This window comes from Macrobrachium nipponense, chromosome 15 (genome assembly GCF_015104395.2).
Source record: "Macrobrachium nipponense isolate FS-2020 chromosome 15, ASM1510439v2, whole genome shotgun sequence".
Taxonomy (NCBI): Eukaryota; Metazoa; Arthropoda; class Malacostraca; order Decapoda; family Palaemonidae; genus Macrobrachium; species Macrobrachium nipponense.
This window is the reverse complement of record NC_087208.1, coordinates 31236075-31257692: the sequence shown is the minus strand read 5'-3', so window position 1 is coordinate 31257692 and position 21618 is coordinate 31236075. Positions and strand designations below refer to the sequence as shown.

The following is a 21618-nucleotide window of genomic DNA, read 5'->3' as shown; positions in this document are numbered from 1 at the left end:
AACTATGATTACTAATCAGTATAATTCAATAACTATTATTATTAATCAGTATGATTTCTCAACAACTATTATTATTATTAATCAGTATGATTCACTAACTATTAATATTAATCAGTATGAGGTTCAATAACTATGACTATTAATAATCATATGATTCAATAACTATTATTATTAATCAGTATGATTCAATAACTATGATTATTAATCAGTATGATTAAATAACTATGATTATTAATCAGTATGATTCAATAACTATTATTACTAATCAGTATGATTCACTAACTATTATTATTAATCAGTATGATTCAATTAACATATTGATTATTAATTTCAAGTATATTCAATAATAACTATGATTTATTAATCAGTTTATTGATTCAATAACTTATGGATTATTATCAGTCAGATTCGAATAAACTATGGATTACTTAATCAGTATGAAATTCAAAAACCATTATTAATTAAAAATCGGTTATTGATTCAATAACTATGATTATTTAATCAGTAATAAATCCAATAAAAATTATTATTAATCAGTATAATTCAATAACTATTATTAATCAGTACGATTCAATAACTATTATTATTAATCAGTATGATTCAATAACTATTATTATTAATCAGTATGACTCAATGACTATGATTATTAATCAGTATGATTCAATAACTATGATTATTAATCAGTATGATTCAATAACTATGATTATTAATCACTATGATTCAATAACTATGGTTATTAATCAGTATGATTCAATAACTATTATTATTAATCGGTATGATTCAATAACTATGGTTATTAATCAGTATAATTCAATAAAAATTATTATTAATCAGTATGATTCAATAACTATTATTAATCAGTACAATTCAATAACTATTATTATTAATCAGTACGATTCAATAACTATTAATATTAATCGGTATTATTCAATAACTATTATTATTAATCCGTATGATTCAATAACTATTATTATTAATCAGTAAGATTCAATACCTATTATTATCAATCAGTATGATTCAGTACCTATTATTATTAATCAACGATTCAATAACTATTATTATTCATCAGTATAATTCAATAACTGTTATTATTATTAATCAGTATGATTCACTAACTATTATTATTAATCAGTATGATTCAATAACTATTATTACTAATCAGTATGATTCGATAACTTATTACTAATCACTATGATTCAATAATTATTATTATTCATAAGTATGATTCAATAACTATTATTATTATTAATCAGTATTATTCAATAACTATTATTATTAATCAGTATGATTCAATAACTATTATTATTACTATTATTATAGCTGTTTCAACGGCATTTACTTTATAGAGAATCTTCTCAATACTTTTCCTTATTTTTTTCTAATCAGCATGTAGCTGGTATATCAGGTTTCCTAAGGACACATAAAGATTTCAGTTGTCTTTATATGTCCTTAGGAAACCTGATATGCCAGCTACATGCTGATTAGAAAAAAATAAGGAAAAGTATTGAGAAGATTCTATATAAATCAAATACCGTTGAAACAGCTATAATATTCAAAGCTACTCCCCTCAGAGAAGGCCTCCTCCCTTTATTATTATTATTATTATTATTATTATTATTATTATTATTATTATTATTATTTCGGTAGACGAAACCTTTTCACATGGAACAAGCTCACCAAAGGGGCCATTGACTAGAAATTCAAGCTTCAAAAGAATATTGGTTTCAATCTCCCACCGCAAACCCCACACTGCAGTAGTAACTGATCATGATACAGAGCCAGTGATTTTTTCATCGCCTTGGAGAGGCGCGAACTCGCGATCTCTGAACGGCATATCACGACACTAGCGACCATACCAGCGGACCAGCTCTCGAATATTTAACAGTGGTCTAAAAAAATTAAGACCACTGTTTTGTTTTTGTTTTTTGAGCTGACGTCAAATATCTACAGTCAATATCATTGCAGCTAATCGTAATTGGCAGCAGCTCACTCCTTACCAATCACTGCTAACAATTCAAATGCATCATCCAATCAGAAGCAGTACAACTACAGATATAGACAACTTGCCAGAATTCAAAGCTTAATAACATATTTCCATGTAAGGGCAATAAAGCATTATTAACTGACCTTCACTCGTACATATTCCTAAAAATACGTAAAATGATTGACATTTGATGAGTTTCCATTATAACCAACTTAATCAACAAGCGTATTTATGCCGTTATTTATTGCATCTGGGTCATGCCGTGGACCATATTCATCGAGGGAGGTCAAAGCAGAAGATTGGTAAGCCCTTTGTAACAAGGTAGACTGACCTGACCTTCGTTCTCTTGAATATTTATCGAGTTATCATCTGTTTCTCTATTAGTTTGGCAATTATTTGTTTATTCATTGCTATTTGTGAGTCATCTATTGGTCTCCGGCTTACTCTTTACATTTTAGCTGTTTTATATTTATTTATTTATTTATTTATTTATTTATCTATTTATTATTATTATTATTATTATTATTATTATTATTATTATTATTATTATTATTATTATTATTATTATTATTATTATTATTATTCATTTTTTTTTTGCTGTCAAGCAATTTTGACTTTCTTCTTATGAACTCACGTTCATCCTAAATATTAACTATTATTATAATAACAATAGTAAATAATCCTTATATAAAACAGGTCAACTTGACTCACATAGGCAACCTGTACATTACCTAGAAAAAATGTATACACGATACATGGTTAAACGAATATCAAGAGTGATCACCATACACCATTAAGATGCATAATTACTCTCAATATATTTTCCCACAAATCAGAGAAGCGTAATAGACAAATCACTCACTATTATACCAAGGTCTGTTGTCATAAAAAAATGACTTAAAGGACCTCTCGACTCTTTCCGTCTCTTCGTGCACTGCATCCTCTCTCTCCCTTTTCTCCAAGACTCCTTAATAACATTCAAATCTCTCTCCTTCTGTCGAGTGCCTGGGCTCCTCTAGTTTGTCCTGCTAAGCTAAGCTTAACAAAAGGCATTAGCTGGAGCCCGCATCATATATTCCCGGGAGCTCCAGGCTGAATTTAAAATAGGCCAAAAGGCGGCACGAAACTTGGAAATTTATATGCAATAGAGGGGATAAGTTTAAGAATCCTGCCTTTCCAAACTTAGAAAAACTGGGATAGAAGGCGAAAGATGAAGGTCGACGGGGCCAGAACTTGGCTTTAAGACAGGAGATAACAAACTAATAATCAACCACTGTCACGCGCGCGCAAAAGAAAAAAGGGATAAATCTGGGATTGTAAAATGGAAGGACTTGGCTTTAAGGCAAGAGATAAACAAATAAACACTGTCATGCGCAAATATACAGAATAAATCTAGTATAGAAAAATGGAGACTACACAAGCCTTTCTCGTCAGCTCGTGATAACGGAATTTCCAACGCCACCTGTACAAGACTTTTCATCACAACACGCACATAACTTATACACAAATAAATAAACTGACGCACAAAACACACAAACTGTTTGTATAGGATCAAATAATTATCTGCACAAGGAGCGATGCCTTAAAAACGAAGTAAAAACGAAAGACACAAACATGAAAATGTAAGAATAACTATACTCTGTATTTTTCCATCTGTCCAGCCGCCTGTGGTGTTCGCGCATGGTAACGCTGCATCCTGGGCTTTAAATAGTTACGTTATGTGTAAGTTTTAGGTAAATAAAAGGGTATCTGGGTGTACATTTGCAACTGAAAAGTGTTTTAATAATTTTCTGTATGTGAATTACACCGTTAATATTCGAAATAGGATACTATTTAAAGCCCGGGACGCAGTGTTACCATGCTCAAACACCACTGGCGGATGGACAGATTAAAAAAAACAGAGAATAGTTCCTCAAGACTGTCACTGGAGGCTTATAAACGTAGTCAGTTTGCAGACAATAATAGTTTTCCATAAAGGTTGAGCAACTAGCAGCCACACGCTGAAATAAAAAAAAAAAATCACGTGGCACATTTCATGAATCAGAACAACTAACTAAACCTAGTAAAATATTAAAGCCTTAGATAACCTTACAAGGTTTCTGCACACAAGTCCAGAGCTGACTCCAGATCACAGTCAAAACCATTTGCTCTGGCAATGTTTGTATCAAGTTCTTAAGCTTCAAATCACCATCAAACCACCAAGATTCCAGACTTGGAATATCCGGGAAATAAACAGAGGAGGATCACGAAGCAAATTTGAACAATATTGTATTTTGTCAAAAAGGGTCATTCCAATGAAAAAATAACAATGCCTCACAATTTTTCTTCGGCACAATCGAGTTTTCTGTACAGCGTATAATGTTGCATGAGGCTCTCAGCCACGGCCAGGTGGTGGCCTGTGTTGTTGGAACCTACAGAGGTGCGAGATGCACGATTATGGCTAACTTTAACCTTAAAAAAAAAAAAAACTATAGAGGCTAGCGGGTTGCAATTTGGTATGTTTAATGATTGGGGGGTGGATGACCAACATACCCATTTACAGCCCTCTAGCCTCAGTAGTTTGTAAGGTCCGAGGGCGGGCAGAAAAAGTGCGGACGGACAGACAAAGCCACCTCGATAACTTTCTTATACAGAAAACTAAAATTCTTAAATCTCTGCCCCCGATATTCAACTGACAGCAAGAGAATTGTGACAGCATCTTTCCTCGGGATAGAAGGGGGCAATACAGTGAAAAGGCACTTGCCCATTCAAACATTTAAGAAAATTCCTGAAGCAAAAATGATTAGGGATCTTTCCCATACATTAAGAAACAGATTGCTCCTCTTTAAGCCAGTAAGACGCTGCTCCAAGAAAAAGACACTGGAATCTTTATCATATCCCGTCTTACAAGAGTTTGGGAAAGGGGTTGGGGGTGGGGGGGGCTTTCGCTCCCTTCGGGGGCTAGGTCTCGGTAGTTTTTCCCTCTTCCTCCTTTCTATTGTTACCATCACGTCTAGACTCTGGACTTGACGGAAAAAAAGAGAGGAGACATTCGTGGTTATATAAAGGCGTAGGCGTAAGTCCCAGATTTGTAAATAGCGAAAGGGCAAAGTATACATAAAAATGCTATCCACCAATTTAATCCCTAAGAAATCATGATGGACTTTTCATATAAATAAACATGCAAACATTATATATAATTATTATAATGTAATATATACATAATATATATTATTATATTATATATTATAATATAATATATATATTATGTATTATATACCAAATTATATTACAAATATATTGGTTATATAAAACACGTTATACACAATACCTATTTATATCACCAATCTGACCTTCAATTCATAACTTCCTACTTCTAAAATAGACAGACTGTCAGACAGACAAACGGAGAAAAAAAAAAACTCGCCGCCTACCCATTATAAATCAGGGCCCCATAATTGGACCAATATATGTCCTTCTTAGGTCCTAAGCACCCAATCAATTTGGGGGCACCTGTCATTCGCCTTGTCAGAAGGCTTTTCGCGTCGGGTTAGAGAGGGACATCAAAACAGACGTTAAATATTTAGGGGCGGGCGGTCAACTGGAAGTCCCTCCAGAACTGGTTTGATTAAATATTTTCATGAGCCGAACGTTTCTGTACTGAATGGGGGATTGAGTCAACGTTTCGAAATTGATTTCAATATATAAAAGCAGTTTTTTGAAAACTAGCATATACTTACTTTCAAATGTGTATATAGGGTACAATGTGTGAATGTATTCACATAAAAACAACATACAATTTAAAATAAATACATACATAATATATATATATATATATATATATATATAATAATATATATATATATATTATATATATATATACATATATATTTATAAATAATATGTATATATAATAGTTGCGTATATATATATATTATATATATATATATTATATATATATATAATATATAATATATATATATATATATATAACATATATAATATATTATATATATATATACGTATATATAATATATATTTTCGTTAAAAGCAATTGCTTTAGTGGCATCAATAAGTTTCTTACAACGACCCTTCGGAGACGTCTGCTGGCTCATAGAAATCAAGGGGCCATCCATCAACATTACATAGATGTTCACGACAGGAAGCCATCTCTACAAGAGCTCATAGAAGGCACCCAGGTCGTACACAGAGAAGACAACTACGGTCGCCTCTTAATAACGGAAGCAGTGAGCATCGCTATTCAGAAGCCGACCTTGAACGTCCAACAAGAATCGGACCATATACTCCCCTCCAGCAGGAGAAGGAATACCCAAGCCAACAGGGACCAGACAGCGCGCCCCAATCTACCGAGAACATCGCGCCCCTTGGAAGGCATGAGAAGACCCAGCGTCAGCGAGTCAAGTAACATCCTTACTCAGGTCGCTGAGACCCCGCCCAACACGAACCAGCAACCGTTAACCCCCAACGTAGACCATTTGGACTACACACACACACACACACACACTCAAATTTAAATCATACACATTTTTATGTATAAACAGAAATTATCTCTTGTACCTTTATGCATGCTATAAATATATACATATATTTGTACTCCCGTATTTAGATTTCTATATTCATTTTCATTCCTGTATGTAATTTTGTAATTTTTATCTAAAACCAACATGTAACATATTAAATTTTAAACATACATTTAAGGAAACTCTAGCACATGGCATTGTATTTTGAATATTTATTTAACCACTGTTTAAACTTTCACTCTTATTGTCGCAGTACATATGTCCTTATATTCTTTGTAACTAAAACAACGCCCTTAAGCTGTTAATCCCTAGACTAACAGTACCCATACCTCGAGGTCATACCTCCCACACGATGAGATAAATAGGCCGAAAGGTCAGATTGTAAGTCAGTAGTCGCTTGATAATGCCATAAGGCGAAACAGCTGTCGTGACAAAATTCAATAAATGGAAGAAGGAAGTCTGCGTATATTTCACCAGAAATTGACGAACGAGAATCGAAAAAACTTCGTCGGTATGAAGATACCTGCAAGAAACTTATTGATGCCACTAAAGCAATTGCTTTTAACGAAAATTGTATTAGAGAAAAACTATGCCCTAAAAGTATATATATATATATATATATATATATATATATATATATATATATATATATATATATATATATATATATATATTATATATATATATATATATATATATATATATATATATATATATATATGATATATTTCAACAGACGTTGCTCCAGAGAATCAGCGACGCTGACGCAACAATACATAACCATCTTGAACCGTGGATGAACTCCCTGTGCAGAAAATTTCCCAAGCTTCATACACCTTATAACGCGTCATAGCCAATCCACCACTCACATACACAAATATATACGCACACAAACGCGCACACATTCATGCACATAATGCGCCCTTCGCCTCTACCTCACAAGCTCGCGCTTCTGGGTATCAAGGCTTTCCAGTAACTCTCGCGCTCCTGGGTATCAAGGCTTTCCAGTAACTCTCGCGCTCCTGGGTATCAAGGCTTTCCAGTAACTCTCGCGCTTCTGGGTATCAAGGCTTTCCAGTAACTCTCGCGCTCCTGGATATCAAGGCTTTCCAGTAACTCTCGCGCTCCTGGGTATCAAGGCTTTCCAGTAACTCTCGCGCTTCTGGGTATAAAGGTTTCCAGTAACTCTCGCGCTCCTGGATATCAAGGCTTTCCAGTAACTCTCGCGCTTCTGGGTATCAAGTCTTTCTCCAGTAACTCTCGCGCTTCTAGATATCAAGGCTTTCCAGTAACTCTCGCGCTTCTGGGTATCAAGGCTTTCCAGTAACTCTCGCGCTTCTGGATATCAAGGCTTTCCAGTAACTCTCGCGCTTCTGGATATCAAGGCCCTTCCTTTCCAGTGCCTCTTCCAGACTATCTACCTAGCGTTTTCCAGGTCCTCTTTTCGTCCCCTTCCTCCTCCCCCCATCGCCACCCCCCCCCCCCTCTCCGAACACTTCGGAATCATACATTCTTTAGACAAAACTATGGTCTTCCATTACAGTATTTCGAAACCACCAAATTACTTAAAAATATTTAATGACTCCATAACAACCTGGAAATACCAGCAAGATGGGAAGCAGTGAATCTAGGTGTTCTGTAAATAGAAATTAATTCAAATTTGTATTCTAAATTAGGTAACATGTGCAACTGTTCTGAACTGGGTAATAAATGTACATGCCTTAATAAAGTGCCATAATTTAAGTATGGAATGACAATGTGGTAATTTGCTAGACTACGCATTGATATGTAAGCTATAAGAAATTTCCATTACTATACTCTGTTTTTTTCATCTGTCCATATGCCTGTGGTGTTTTCGCATGGTAACACTGCGCCCCGGCCTTTAAATAGTTACGCTTTTTGTAAGTTTTAGGTAAATAAAATGATATATAGGTGTACATTTGCAACTGACCAGTGTTCTAATAATTTACTATATGCGAATTACACCGTTAATATTCGAAATAGGATATTATTTAAAGCCCGGGACGCAGTGTTACCATGCGCAAACACCACAAGCGGATGGACAGATGGAAAAAAACAGTATAGATATAATTTCAAATGGAAAATACACAGAAAAGCTGGATATGACCTAGATGCTTGAACTTTAATGGCAGAATGCAAGGCTTAAAAAAAAAAAAAAAAAAAAAAAAAAAAAAAAAAAAACAGGGTTATACGAAAATACCCCTCCCTTGAAAACAAACTTTTCGACAAAGACCTCTTGCGCTTCTTTGAACCTCCTGACGAAAGTCAATCGATAAATACACGCCGGAGTAACATTTCGCATCCAATTGGGTTTAAAGAGGACACATGAGAAAGAGGTCACGCATGGGATTTTAAAACCGAAGTAGGATCAAACACGACTTTGACCTCTACACTCAGCCCTCGCCTCCCAGGAAAGTACTGAATATGACTCATAATAACATGGTAAAAAAGAAAGTGTGGGGGGGGGGGGTAAAGGAGGGAGAGAAGGGGGAGAGGGAGGTGTGACTGTGCAGCTGGAAAGATGAAGAGGAACGGGCTGGAAAAATGGAAATGCAGACGTGAGTTCTCGAAGAACGACAGGGACGATGTTCTTTTCATACGAGCGGTAAAAAATTTTAAAAAATAATAAATAAATAAAAACGCCCGAACGAGTGCGTATTCTTCTAAAGTTGAGAGATGAGTGTATACACATGAGTGTATACACATGAGACCTTGTATGCACACACTGACAGATATGAAGAACACGTATGTTGTCAGTGTATATGAAAACCAGTGAAGTTGTGAGTGCACTATACACGGGGACAAATAATTCGACGTATTTTGAAAATACTTGTGGACGGACAAATACACAAGCAAACGTATACGAATTCTGAACGCATAAAAAATGCTTAAAACGCAGGGAAAGTTCTTTAAATTCTTTCTAAATAAATTAAAAAGTCCGAAAAGCTTTTTGTATTCTTATGGTGCGTTTCAGTGGTTTAAAAAAAATAAAATACAGCAAATAAGTGCGGAATTCAGCATTCTGATCTTCACAATGTATATATCTTACGGTTTATTATATTTCCATAAGAATAAATACTAAACGTATACATAAATCATTCTTTATAAATTAATCATATGTAAACTTGTTTAATTTTTCAATGAAATTTTTCCCACACCTTTCATACCGAAATTAAGGACAGAACACGGGGATGTGGGGGGTGGGGTTGGGGTGGGGGTGGGTTCTCCTTAAAAATTTTAACAGTAAATGCCTTACGATAATCCTACTTACACAGACTGTACTACCCTTTTGCCATACGTAACCAGAAACAAAGAGAGAGAGAGAGAGAGAGAGAGAGAGAGAGAGAGAGAGAGAGAGAGAGAGAGAGAAGGGGGGGGAGGGCTTTTGCTGAAATACCGATTCCCAAATTTAGAGCTTTACTTTCATCACTTATCTTCAGTTGTATCGCCTAATTCAAAGTAGTAATACTAACAATATACTCATAATAATCCCCTGTTTTTAAAATCATCCCTCCAGCGTTAATTATCCTCCTCCTCCTCCTCCTCCTCCTCCTCCTCCAGCCTCCAAATTCGGTCTCCCCCACACCTGACCTGGATCAATCCTATCAGCCAGTGGCGAAGTGATTTCATTTCTCCCTCTCCCTGACATTTCTGACCTTACAACCGTCCCTATTATCTGTCATTAACCAGCGACATTAAATCTATTTTCATAGCTGTCTCTTGATTAGTATCATTCATTTTTGGATCCGTTCTTTCATGTTTGTTTCTTGCACTTTTTCAAAAGCATTTTCGTTTACTCGGGGGTAAACGCACATACTACTTTGTTGTTGTGTGTGTGTGTGTGTTTTTTTTTTTTTTGCTGCTGTTGTTGTTGTTGTTGTTGCGTTGTTCTTGCTGTTATTCTTGTTGGGGTTGGGAAACCCATATGGAAATGCCTTAAAATGTCTGAAAAAGGTTTTGTGTTGAGTTAAAGAAACAGGAATTTTAAGATAGGATATTATAATTTGTTCATTAGAAAGAAAATATCCAAAATAAATAATGTGCGAGTTAAACAGTACAGAACAATTATTTCTAATGAAATATAGCAAATTTATTTCAATTTTCTTTGGAGAAAGAACGGCCTATTTGACCATATATTTTAGCACGCCCTCTGAGTAAGCTGGAGGTCAGGTCACGCCTTGTTGTATCTGACATTTCATATGTAAAGTACTCACAAAGCACTCACTCATTTCATGTACTTTTTGAAATGCATTTTTAATACTAAACATTTATTCCATGAAGGGTTCCTACCTTAACTATTTCAAATTGCATTTTTAAATGAAGTAATGTAATTGCTTCCTCTCTCCTATCGTTAGGACGTAGTAGGCTTGCTATGATGAATTATATTAAATTTTTAAAACACCATTAATATTTCCAAGTTCATAATTTATTCTCTCTCTCTCTCTCTCTCTCTCTCTCTCTCTCTCTCTCTCTCTCTCTCTCTCATTAGGGTGACAGCTCTCCATGAAAGAACATATATTTTTTTTTTCTATCACAATCCTCCAATTCGACTGGGTGGTATTTATAGTGTGGGGTTCCGGGTTGCATCCTGCCTCCTTTGGAGTCCATCACTCCTCTTACTATGAGCGACGTGTCTAGGATCACAGTCTTTTGCATGAGTCCTGGAGCTACTTCGGCCTCTAGTTTTTCCAGATTCCTTTTCAGGGATCTTGGGATCGTGCCAAGTGTTCCTATGATTATGGGTACAGTTTCCACTGGCATATCCCATATCCTTCTTATTTCTATTTTCAGATCTTAATACTTATCCATTTTTTCCCTTTCTTTCTCTTCAACTCTGGTGTCCCATGGTATTGCAACATCAATGAGTGATACTTTCTTCTTAATTTTGTCAATCAACGTCACGTCTGGTCTATTTGCACGTATCACCCTATCTGTTCTGATACCATAGTCCCAGAGGATCTTGGCCTGATCGTTTTCTATCACTCCTTCAGGTTGGTGCTCGTACCACTTATTACTGCAAGGTAGCTGGTGTTTCTTGCACAGGCTCCAGTGGAGGGTATTATTATTATTATTATTATTATTATTATTATTATTATTATTATTATTATTATTATTATTATTATTATTATTATTCAAAAGATGAAACAAAAATATATAACTTTGTTCGGCATTCGTTTTAATTCAAAATCTTTCTTTCTCATTATTATTGCTCATATTTTGCTATCGTAACCCCAGAACTCATAAATTTCGTCTCACTGCATATATCTATTTTATTTAAAATTCACGTGATTTTTTGCGTCATTTACCCCAACCCTAAATTTTGCCCATTAATAACTACTCACATTAAAACGCTTGCAACGTGCACAAATCTGCAGTCGTCCTTCGTTAAAAATATCTAAACACAAAAGAATAATATACTAGATACTTATGTACACATAAAATGTCTAAAAAAACGGGTAAAAAATGCGCCGAGGAGACTCTCAGCCGGTTGTGGTGGTCTGTATTGTTGCGGTGCCAGACGCACAATTACGGCTAAATTTAATCTTGAATAAAAATAAAAACTACTGAGGTTAGAGGGCTGCAATTTGTTATGATTAATGATTGGAGGGTGGATGACCAATACCAATTTGCAGCCCTCTAACCTCAGTAATTGTTTACATCTTAGGGAGGACAGAAAAAAGTATGGGCGTACAGACAAAACCGGCACGATAGTTTTCTTGTCAGAGAACTAAAAATACAAACGGAGGAAAATAGGAATAGAATACAATTTCGTTTAGTATGGTTGGACATGAAGCGTGCAGGCTGAATTTCCTTGTAAAATGAAATCCAGAAGCACTTTCACTCAAATATTAAATCGTACAGTATAAGGCCTAAGATAAAATAGTATGCTGTTCTGGTACAAGAGAAAACATAAACAATTTAAACAATATGTTAAATGAGCCTAAACACTGAAGACAGAGAGAAATACGAATGCCAAGGAAATATAGGAACGATAGGGAATTATTTAAAGGAGGTTTTTCCATTTAGGATGACGAATTGTTCACGTATGACAATTCAGTATTGCAGAAGGTATAATATATCATAAATTCTGTCGAATAACTTCCGGTAGATGTGCATAGTAGCAGTCAACCTGACTGGCTGTTTCAAAGGTTTCAACCTTAAATAATAACCGTTCTTAAAATCAACGAAGTTTGAGTGCTCTGTGTATGTAGGTATGTATGTATACGCCGAAGAGACTCTCAGCCGGCTGTGGTGGCCTGCATGTTGCGGTGCCAGACGTATGATTATAGCTAACTTTAACCTTATATAAAATAAAAACTACAGAGGCTAGAAAGTTACAATTTGTTATGTTTAATGTTTATTGATTGGAGGGTGTCTGTATGTATGTATGTAAACACATATATGTATATATATTTTCTTCTTTCCGACCGTTATCCCTACATTAAGGGTTCGGTTGCCTGATGAGCCTTAAAACATCAGGCATGGCTTATTGTTTGGCAAAGGGGTTTTTACGACCGCATGCCCTTGCTGTCATCAACCACAGTTATTGGCGGTCCGCCTCGCCTTATACTAAAAAGTAAGACTGCATGGCAGCAGTTTCCACAGTTATTGGCGGTGGGCCTAGCCTTTTACTCAAAATTAAGACTGCAAGGAAGCAGCTGTCCTTTTAGTCGCCTTTTACGACAAGCAGGACCTACTGTGGTAGTATTCTTAAACCCCTATCACAGTAAAGGACTCAAGTAAAGGACGCTGAGTCGAAAGATCTTGCAGCTACTCCAGCGTTTCACTTTCCTTCGTGGATTATATACCTTTATATATATAGTATTTTATATGATATATATAGATATATGATATATTACACCAACATATATATATAATCATATATATACATATACATATGTATGAGCGCGTATGCGTGTCGCGCATATTACCTTTCATACACCCAACAGATATCCACTTTGGTTTCAAATCCAAAGCGACTGTAGGCTACTCACTCACTCACACTTTCCTGACTGAAATCCCTTCAATGTTCCTATGCTTCGCCCTGGAATCGCGGACGGAATTGGATTTCCGAGCACTAAACATTTCACTTGGAATCCCTGACGGGAGAGACAGTGGCAATCTAGGCAAAACAAACGCAGGCGCAGGTAAAATCGAAAACATTTTTCACATTCCTCTACAATAGCCAATTGGCGGCCGTTCCTCTCCGAAAATGTATTCGTGAACCATTCTTGGATTTTATTAAAATCTAAGTCTAAAAAGCGTTTGATTAATCAAATAAGGTGGCTCCACTGACAATGCGACAATTCTAAAACACAGTGACTTGAGAGATGGGCATTCCGAATAAGTTTTTCCTTTTTTTAAATCATAGTTTGTTCGTTAATACATTTGCTAGTTAGTTTAAAGTGATAAGAGTGTAATGACAAGCTCCCTTACACTAATTTCGTATATATATATATATATATAGATAGATAGATAGATAAATAGATACACTATATACATATGATTATAATCACTTTAGCACGTGATTCATTTATCACACATATCCACAGGTGAAAAATAAGAGACAGGGTGTAGGTCCTGACCGGTTTCGGCTTAGAAAATAAAGCCGAAACCGTCAGGACCTACACCCTGTCTCTTATTTTTCACCTCTGGTGTGATGTATACATATATATAGGTATACACACAAACACACACACATTATGTATATATATATATAAATATATATATATATATATATAATATATATATATATATATGTGTGTGTGTGTGTGTGTGTGTGTGTGTGAGAGAGGAACGTGAGGAAATGGTGCATGATCGCAGAAGACGGAGAAGACTAATAAATAGCGACCCCATACAAAGATGGGAAAAGCTGAAGATAAAGAAGATGTGTGAGTGTGTGTGTGTGTGTGTGCGTCTGTGCGCCCTTTACGTTCTTTAAAATAAGAAATCACGCATGAAAGATGACAACAATAATTAAATACCTACATCTAAATATGTGAAAACAAAAAGCCTCGAGGATCGCGACAGTACCATTAAGAAGCTAAGCAAATACACACAAAAAATAAATAAATAAAATAAGTAAATGAAAAAAATTAATGATAATATAATAATAATAACCATCGTTGTGGTAGGAGCGTTTGTCCTAATTAGAATACCGAACTTCCTTTTGTGTTACCAAGGTGCTTGAAAACTTTCTGGAAAATCTCCAACATAACAATTCTTAAATCTCGACAAAAAAAAATTTATGTAAATTTCTCTTTTGAAAGCTGTCAAGTGGAAGATATTCATTAAAAGAGAGAGAGAGAGAGAGAGAGAGAGAGAGAGAGAGAGAGAGAGAGAGAGGAGATAAAATAATTACAATGTATACCCGAAATTTCTCTTTCTATTTTTATGATCAACGTAGGGACACCATGCAGTTGACAGCCTTCAGCTATATATATATATATATATATATATATATATATATATATATATATATATATATATATATATATATATATACACATTGGGTGTGTGCGTGTGTCATTTCCCATCCTCACTATCCCCCTTCAGAACACAGCAACCTGTTTCCCATTTCGTGGTATCTGCACAATGCATTTCATAAACTCCCATATTTTGTTACTTCGTTCGCATTCTACTTCCAAGCTTCAATTCCACACATTCCCAACTTTGCTTCCATGCACCCTCATCTCCTTATTTACACGTTTTCCAAATCTCCTTCCCTCTCATCGTGCTCTCATTATTATTATTTCAGTAGATGAATCCTATTCACTTGGAACAAGCACGCCAAAGGGGCCATTGACTTGAAATTCGAGATTCCAAAGAATGTAGGTTTCAACCTCCTACTGTAGACCGAACACTGAAACAGTAACTGATCATGATACAGACAGTGAATTTTTCATCACCCTAAGAGAGAGAGAGAGAGAGAGAGAGAGAGAGAGAGAGAGAGAGAGACGCAAACCTGCGACATCTGAGTGACACACCACGACACTAACTGATGCTGTAATTAATCCATAACCAATATAAATACACCACTTTCAACGTTCCTGGATTCCATTTGCACCCGTAATGTCACTACGGATTGCATTGGCTTTCTGCTTTCTTAACTTGTCTTAAGAACACTTCCACATGCCTTTCTAACTTCTCTTCACGATCACCAACCCAAACGGAATCATCAGCAAAAATCAGCCCCACTACATTCCAGTCTTTGCACCTACAACTCCTGACCTATCACTGAATTCTGCCACCGGACTTATTCATTTAACCCTATAGGAGGGTAGCGCCGTCAGCGTACGCAGTACTTAAGGTTCTTGTAGCGTGCCTTTAGCCCCTAGCTGTAACCCCTTTCGTTCCTTTTACTGTACTGCCTTTCATGTTCTCTTTCCTCCATCTTGCTCACCCTCTCCTAACAATTGATTCATGGTGCAACTGCGAGGTTTTCCTCCTGTTACACCTGTCCACCCCTTTACTGTTAATTTCCGTTTTTGCGCTAAATGACATCATAGGTCCCATTGTCTGGTCTTTGGCCTAAATTCTATATTCAATTCATTCATTTAAAGACTAAAAACAACCAAGAGACTCCTTTCTTAGACCAGCACAGCGGTATACTCTAGCAAATGCTTTCAGTTCCTAATACAGACTTTCAATATTAACCATAAAAAAATACTAATACTTTTATGGGTCTTGAAATGGAAAACCATATCCATCGTTATGCATGGGTACACATATTTAAGAATAAATCAATTAGCTTTATTTTTAAATATATTTACACATACATAACTGTGGATTTGTTTCTCCAATATTAATCTTATAAGCTAAGAATTCTTTACTTTCCACTTCAAATATAAAAAGATTAAGGAAAATGTACATAAAAGTAAAATGCTTAAAGTATCACAAAATCATTTCGTGTTGTTGTTCAACTTGCAATTACATCTGAATCACTGTCAATCTCAAAATGAAAAAATAAAGTCATCAAAAGGATATAATTGCAGCAAAAGGGCGGTATTAATGATGTTGCCTCGAACGCTGCAAATAATGATTCAACGGATCCCCAAGGACCTGTCATAATATATTCACAAGAGAAATTGCTACGCTACAAATTACCACACATAAAACTGAATCAAATGTTTCATTTGGTCCTTCGAAAAGTCTCCTTTTCATAAAAAAAAAAAAAAAAAAAGGTTTGGAGGAGTGCATTCAACGATACATACACCCTTTTTAAACATGAGCTAAATTATACATTAAGCCCCTCACCTATCTATCTCCTGAATAGGGCTGGAGGTGACCTATACATTTAGAGTAATTCCAGTTCACATTCCAGCAATTTCAATATATCCAGCCCTTACTCAAAAGTCTCCTTCGTTTTGCTTCTCAGACATCAAATAAAAAATATACGCCATTTGTATCCTGGATACCTTTTAAGATTTTTTACATATTCCTTAAACATAATAAAACACCCTCCTAAGCAAGGCGCATATACTACGCATGCGCATGCGCTTTGTGTGAGCAAATAATGTACCTTGAACTACAAATAAAGAAATTAGAGAGTTAAAAGTTAATCCTAAAATTTTTACTTGCATTATTCATTTGGTTAATGTGACCTCCTAACTTCATTTACTCATTTACACAAACACATACATATATTATAATTATATATACATATATATATATATAAATATATACACATACACACATATAATTAGAATATATACATATATATATATATATCTATATATAATATATATATAATATATATATATATATATATAAATGAGTAGATATCAATTCAGAATACGGACTGGATACAGAGTAAATAACTCAAAGACGCCTTGTGTGTGTGACTACGTATGTAAGAGCGTCTGAGCTAATAAAACTAATGAAACGAAGCCTGCTGAATAGGATATTTAAAAAGGAAAACTTTTCCTTTGTAAAGCTGCAAAGTTTTATAAAAACCGAGCCCCACGCACCTTACAGCCTATTGTATAAACAAGAGGCATTTGCATAATTCAGTCTTTCAAAGGGAAGGTGAAGCCTATCATTATTCTTCTCTCTCTCTCTCTCTCTCTCTCTCTCTCTCTAGGAAGTATAGATGTGACTAACAGAGAAAAAGTTTAGAACGTTCTTATTCTGTGTTTTTCAACCTTCATTGATCCCTGTTATACAGTTTATTATTCGGCCTCCAGTTACCAAATTAATTATGCCGAGTTCTCTTAGCTAGCTGCGATATGAAATGGCTTTATATAAAGGGCTCTCTCTCTCTCTCTCTCTCTCTCTCTCACCTTAAGCTCATTACTCTTTACTATCTGCTTACCTTCCTCTTTCATATATCAATATCAAAATTACATGAATGTCTTAGTGAAAGATTACAAAAAATAAAAAGTTTGCAACAAACAAATATATTGACGGTTACGGAAAATTGTTTACGAAACAAAATATACTTCTGTACTCGCAAAATCACTCGGTCCCACAGTATTTGGTATGAAATTCAATGCATTTAATAGTTTTTACGCTTTCCGAGTTGGAAACAATTTTTCTGACTCCTGTGATACAGAAGTTCTAAAAACCTCTGCATTTAATTAAGTACCCATTTATGAGGTACCTGATTCAATGACTCATTTAATTAAGTAACCATTTATGATGTACCATTCAATGATCATTTTAATTAATAAACATTTATGAGGTACCTGATTCAAGATCATTTAATAAGTACCTATTTATGAGGTACCTGATTCAATGACTCATTTAATTAGTAACAGTTTATGAGGTACCTGATTCAATGACTCATTTAATAAGTACCATGAGGTACCTGAGTTCATGACTCATTTAATAAGTCATTTATTAGGTACCTGATTCAATGACTCATTTATTAAGTAACAATCTTTATGAGGTACCTTGGATTCATTTAAGTCCATTTATTTAAGGTAACCGCAATGTATTTTAATTAATTTAAACATGATCAATCGACTCATTTAATTAATACCCTGATTTCCATGACCTTCATTTATTTTAAGGTACATTTATGAGTACCTATTCAATGACTCTTTAAATTAAGTAACATTTAATTAAGGTACCTGATTTCAATGACTCATTTAAATTAAGTACCATTTTATGATGTTACGTTGATTCAATGACTCATTTAATTAAGTAACCATTTATGAGGTACCTGATTCAATGACTCATTTAATTAAGTACCCATTTATGAGGTACCTGATTCAATGACTCATTTAATTAAGTACCCATTTATGAGGTACCTGATTCAATGACTCATTTCTATATAGAGAGAGGCTGAAGCAGGGTAATCTATATTCTTTTTATTTTCAATTTACCGGAGAAAAATATGAGTTTAATGTTCAAGTTACCCTTTTGGATATGGCATAAGGCATATGCTGAAGGTGTTCTTGTTACTAAATACCTGAATATCTTTTCATCATTGGATGGCAATTTTAGCCAGCAAATGCTGAGGAAGTTGGGGTTGAACAGGGCGTTTATTGAAAAGACAATGCAGGCTGATATTCATTACATACGACAACGAGGAAACTAGTTTGCATGAATGAAAACCTTATAATTTGCATAATGACTCAGTGCTGTTGAGTTGTCTTGTACAGTTTCCCAAAATTGGCAAACGATGACTTATTTCTATAGGCAAGAATTTCAAAGCATTCCTCTGCTGTTAACAAAGGTCATTGTCAGGGGAGAACCTTGAGTGATTCTCATTAATACAAGGTAGGATATAACTGGGTTAGGCCAGGGTCCTACAAAGTATATAATGAAGGTCCCTGGTCTTCAAAAGGGTATGTGCCCTGGTAAAACCTTTTTTTTTTTTTTTTTTTTCTTACTAAGACATCACATTACTAAAGTGGCAACCCTCCTGTCCTCATTAGAAACTTTGACCTACTTCGTATTATACTAGAATGACTTGGACCAAAGTTAGCTGCCAGGTCAACCGTTATCTACAAAACGATGCGATTAAAAATCACTCGAGGTATTTCCATAGCACACGGGGAGGGGAGGGGGGAAACATGCCAAGGAAAGCTTGGTGGGGCATCACCTAATGACAGTTAAAAATAATACAAGTTCCTAACAAAGTATCATGTGTATCTAATAAACAATAAAAGAAAAACTTACTACTTTATATACACAAAATTCTACATTGTGACAATCACGCATGCACATGCATACACAAGCACACATCTAAACTCGCACGCACTCACTCACTCACATAAATACATAAATAAATACATACATACAGACACACACATACACACACACACACACACACACATATATATGATATATTAGATATATGTATATTACTATATATATATATATATATATCATATATATACTATATATATAGTATATATATATATATACATATATATAGATATATATAGGGATATATATATATATATATATATATATATATATATATATATATATATATATATATTGGTTTTTTAATTTTATACGAAATCACAATCCGCACACAAAAAACATCTTTTGGAAGTTAGTTTCAAAGCCAAACGCATAAAAACACTTAGGCCACCCATTTTAAAGACTCCCATGAAAGACCGTTCATGGAAATTCAAATGTTGCCCAAATGCGCCAGACCTTCCTAATAACCTTTTTGCCTTCTCTTGGTCTTTGCAGAAAACACGACGTCTGATGACTGGAATTACACCCTCCCAAACCTCTTAGAAATCCTGGACGGACTCTTGGATGGGGGACAACCCCACAACAACCCAATACTTCAGGACCCAAACAAAGCAACGGAGCTTCCAGCCACGACTCTCTGGAATGGCGGAGGAGGCGCTGCTGGTGCTGGAGGAGGAGGAGGAGGAGGCGGAGGACTCGGGGTGGGGCCCCTCTCTTCCCCGGAGCCTTCGACCACCACAACCCCGCCGCCCATCAACAAGCCTATGTTCGCCCTCAACTTCACCATAAGGACGACCGTCGAAGCTCTCCTGAAAACCAGAGCCAACCTGTCGGTCTTGGACCCGCTCAGATCGGGACCCGGGGGAGCCTTGGACATGGACCTGGAAGCCACCAACAGGATGGGCACGCTGGACATCCTGGATCCTTCCGCCGCCGCGGCTTCCGCCTCGACGACCAACGACGTCCTGCTGACCGGCAACGACTCGCTGGTCACTCTGGACGACGCGTTCTGGTTGTCGTCCAATGACTCCAGGAACCTGACTCAGGCGTTCGGCAACGACACCATGGACGGGCCCATCGTCGACACCGTCGGGATGGTCATCACTTCCGTCATCCTCGGGATCATGATCCTCACGACCGTCATAGGTAAGACAAGGCAGCAAATTTTGTTTTATGATTCTTTATCTAAAATGATGCTGGGTCGAGATTAACGATTTCAAGCAAGAAAAAGTCAATGCTTTTATCAGGTATGCTTTTTATATTTTCCATTTGAATTAATAATAATAATAATAATAATAATAATAATAAAAATAATAATAATAATAATAATAATAATAATTATATATTATTATTAGTTATTATTATTATTATTATTATTATTATTATTATTATATGCAAACAATTTATTCAGCAACAACTACAAAACAATTTCAAATTACCAACAATATTAACCACAATCTAATGTAATAGCTCACAAGTACAGAATAACGGACTTGAAAAAAAATGATAAACTGCAGCTTCAAGTAAAGAGGTTCAATGCAGAACTTAAATAAAACGCCCCTAACGTAACATGAACAGAAGTCATCAGTATTTCATTGGCAAGACAACCATCGAAAAGTTATAAATCTAGAAGTTTCTCAACCACTGACAAGATGAAAGGAACTACCTTATTATGCTAGAAGCAACTCAAGAGAGCATCGAATGAAGTCTTAATTACCTTGGGACTTGGAACCACTAGAAAACCATGAAGTCCTCAATGGTGTCTGATCAGCATTGGCAAAGAAAATATTTGTTAGTTAGTGTGCAACTTTTCGTCAAAGCTTAATCCTCTCTTCTAGAGTTTGTTTTGTTTGTTTGTTTGTTTGTATGGTGTTTTTACGTTGCATGGAACCAGTGGTTATTCAGCAACGGGACCAACGGCTTTACGTGACTTCC

General features: G+C 35.4%; 1 protein-coding gene across 1 annotated transcript in view; it reads left to right on the top strand.

The window, feature by feature from the left end:
- The window catches only part of LOC135227069 (5-hydroxytryptamine receptor-like), a 221649-nt gene that overhangs the window by 89043 nt on the left and 110988 nt on the right, over nucleotides 1–21618 (top strand). The window contains 1 exon segment of the mRNA XM_064266894.1: nucleotides 20179–20829. Within this exon segment, the coding sequence (XP_064122964.1) occupies nucleotides 20179–20829 (651 nt within the window).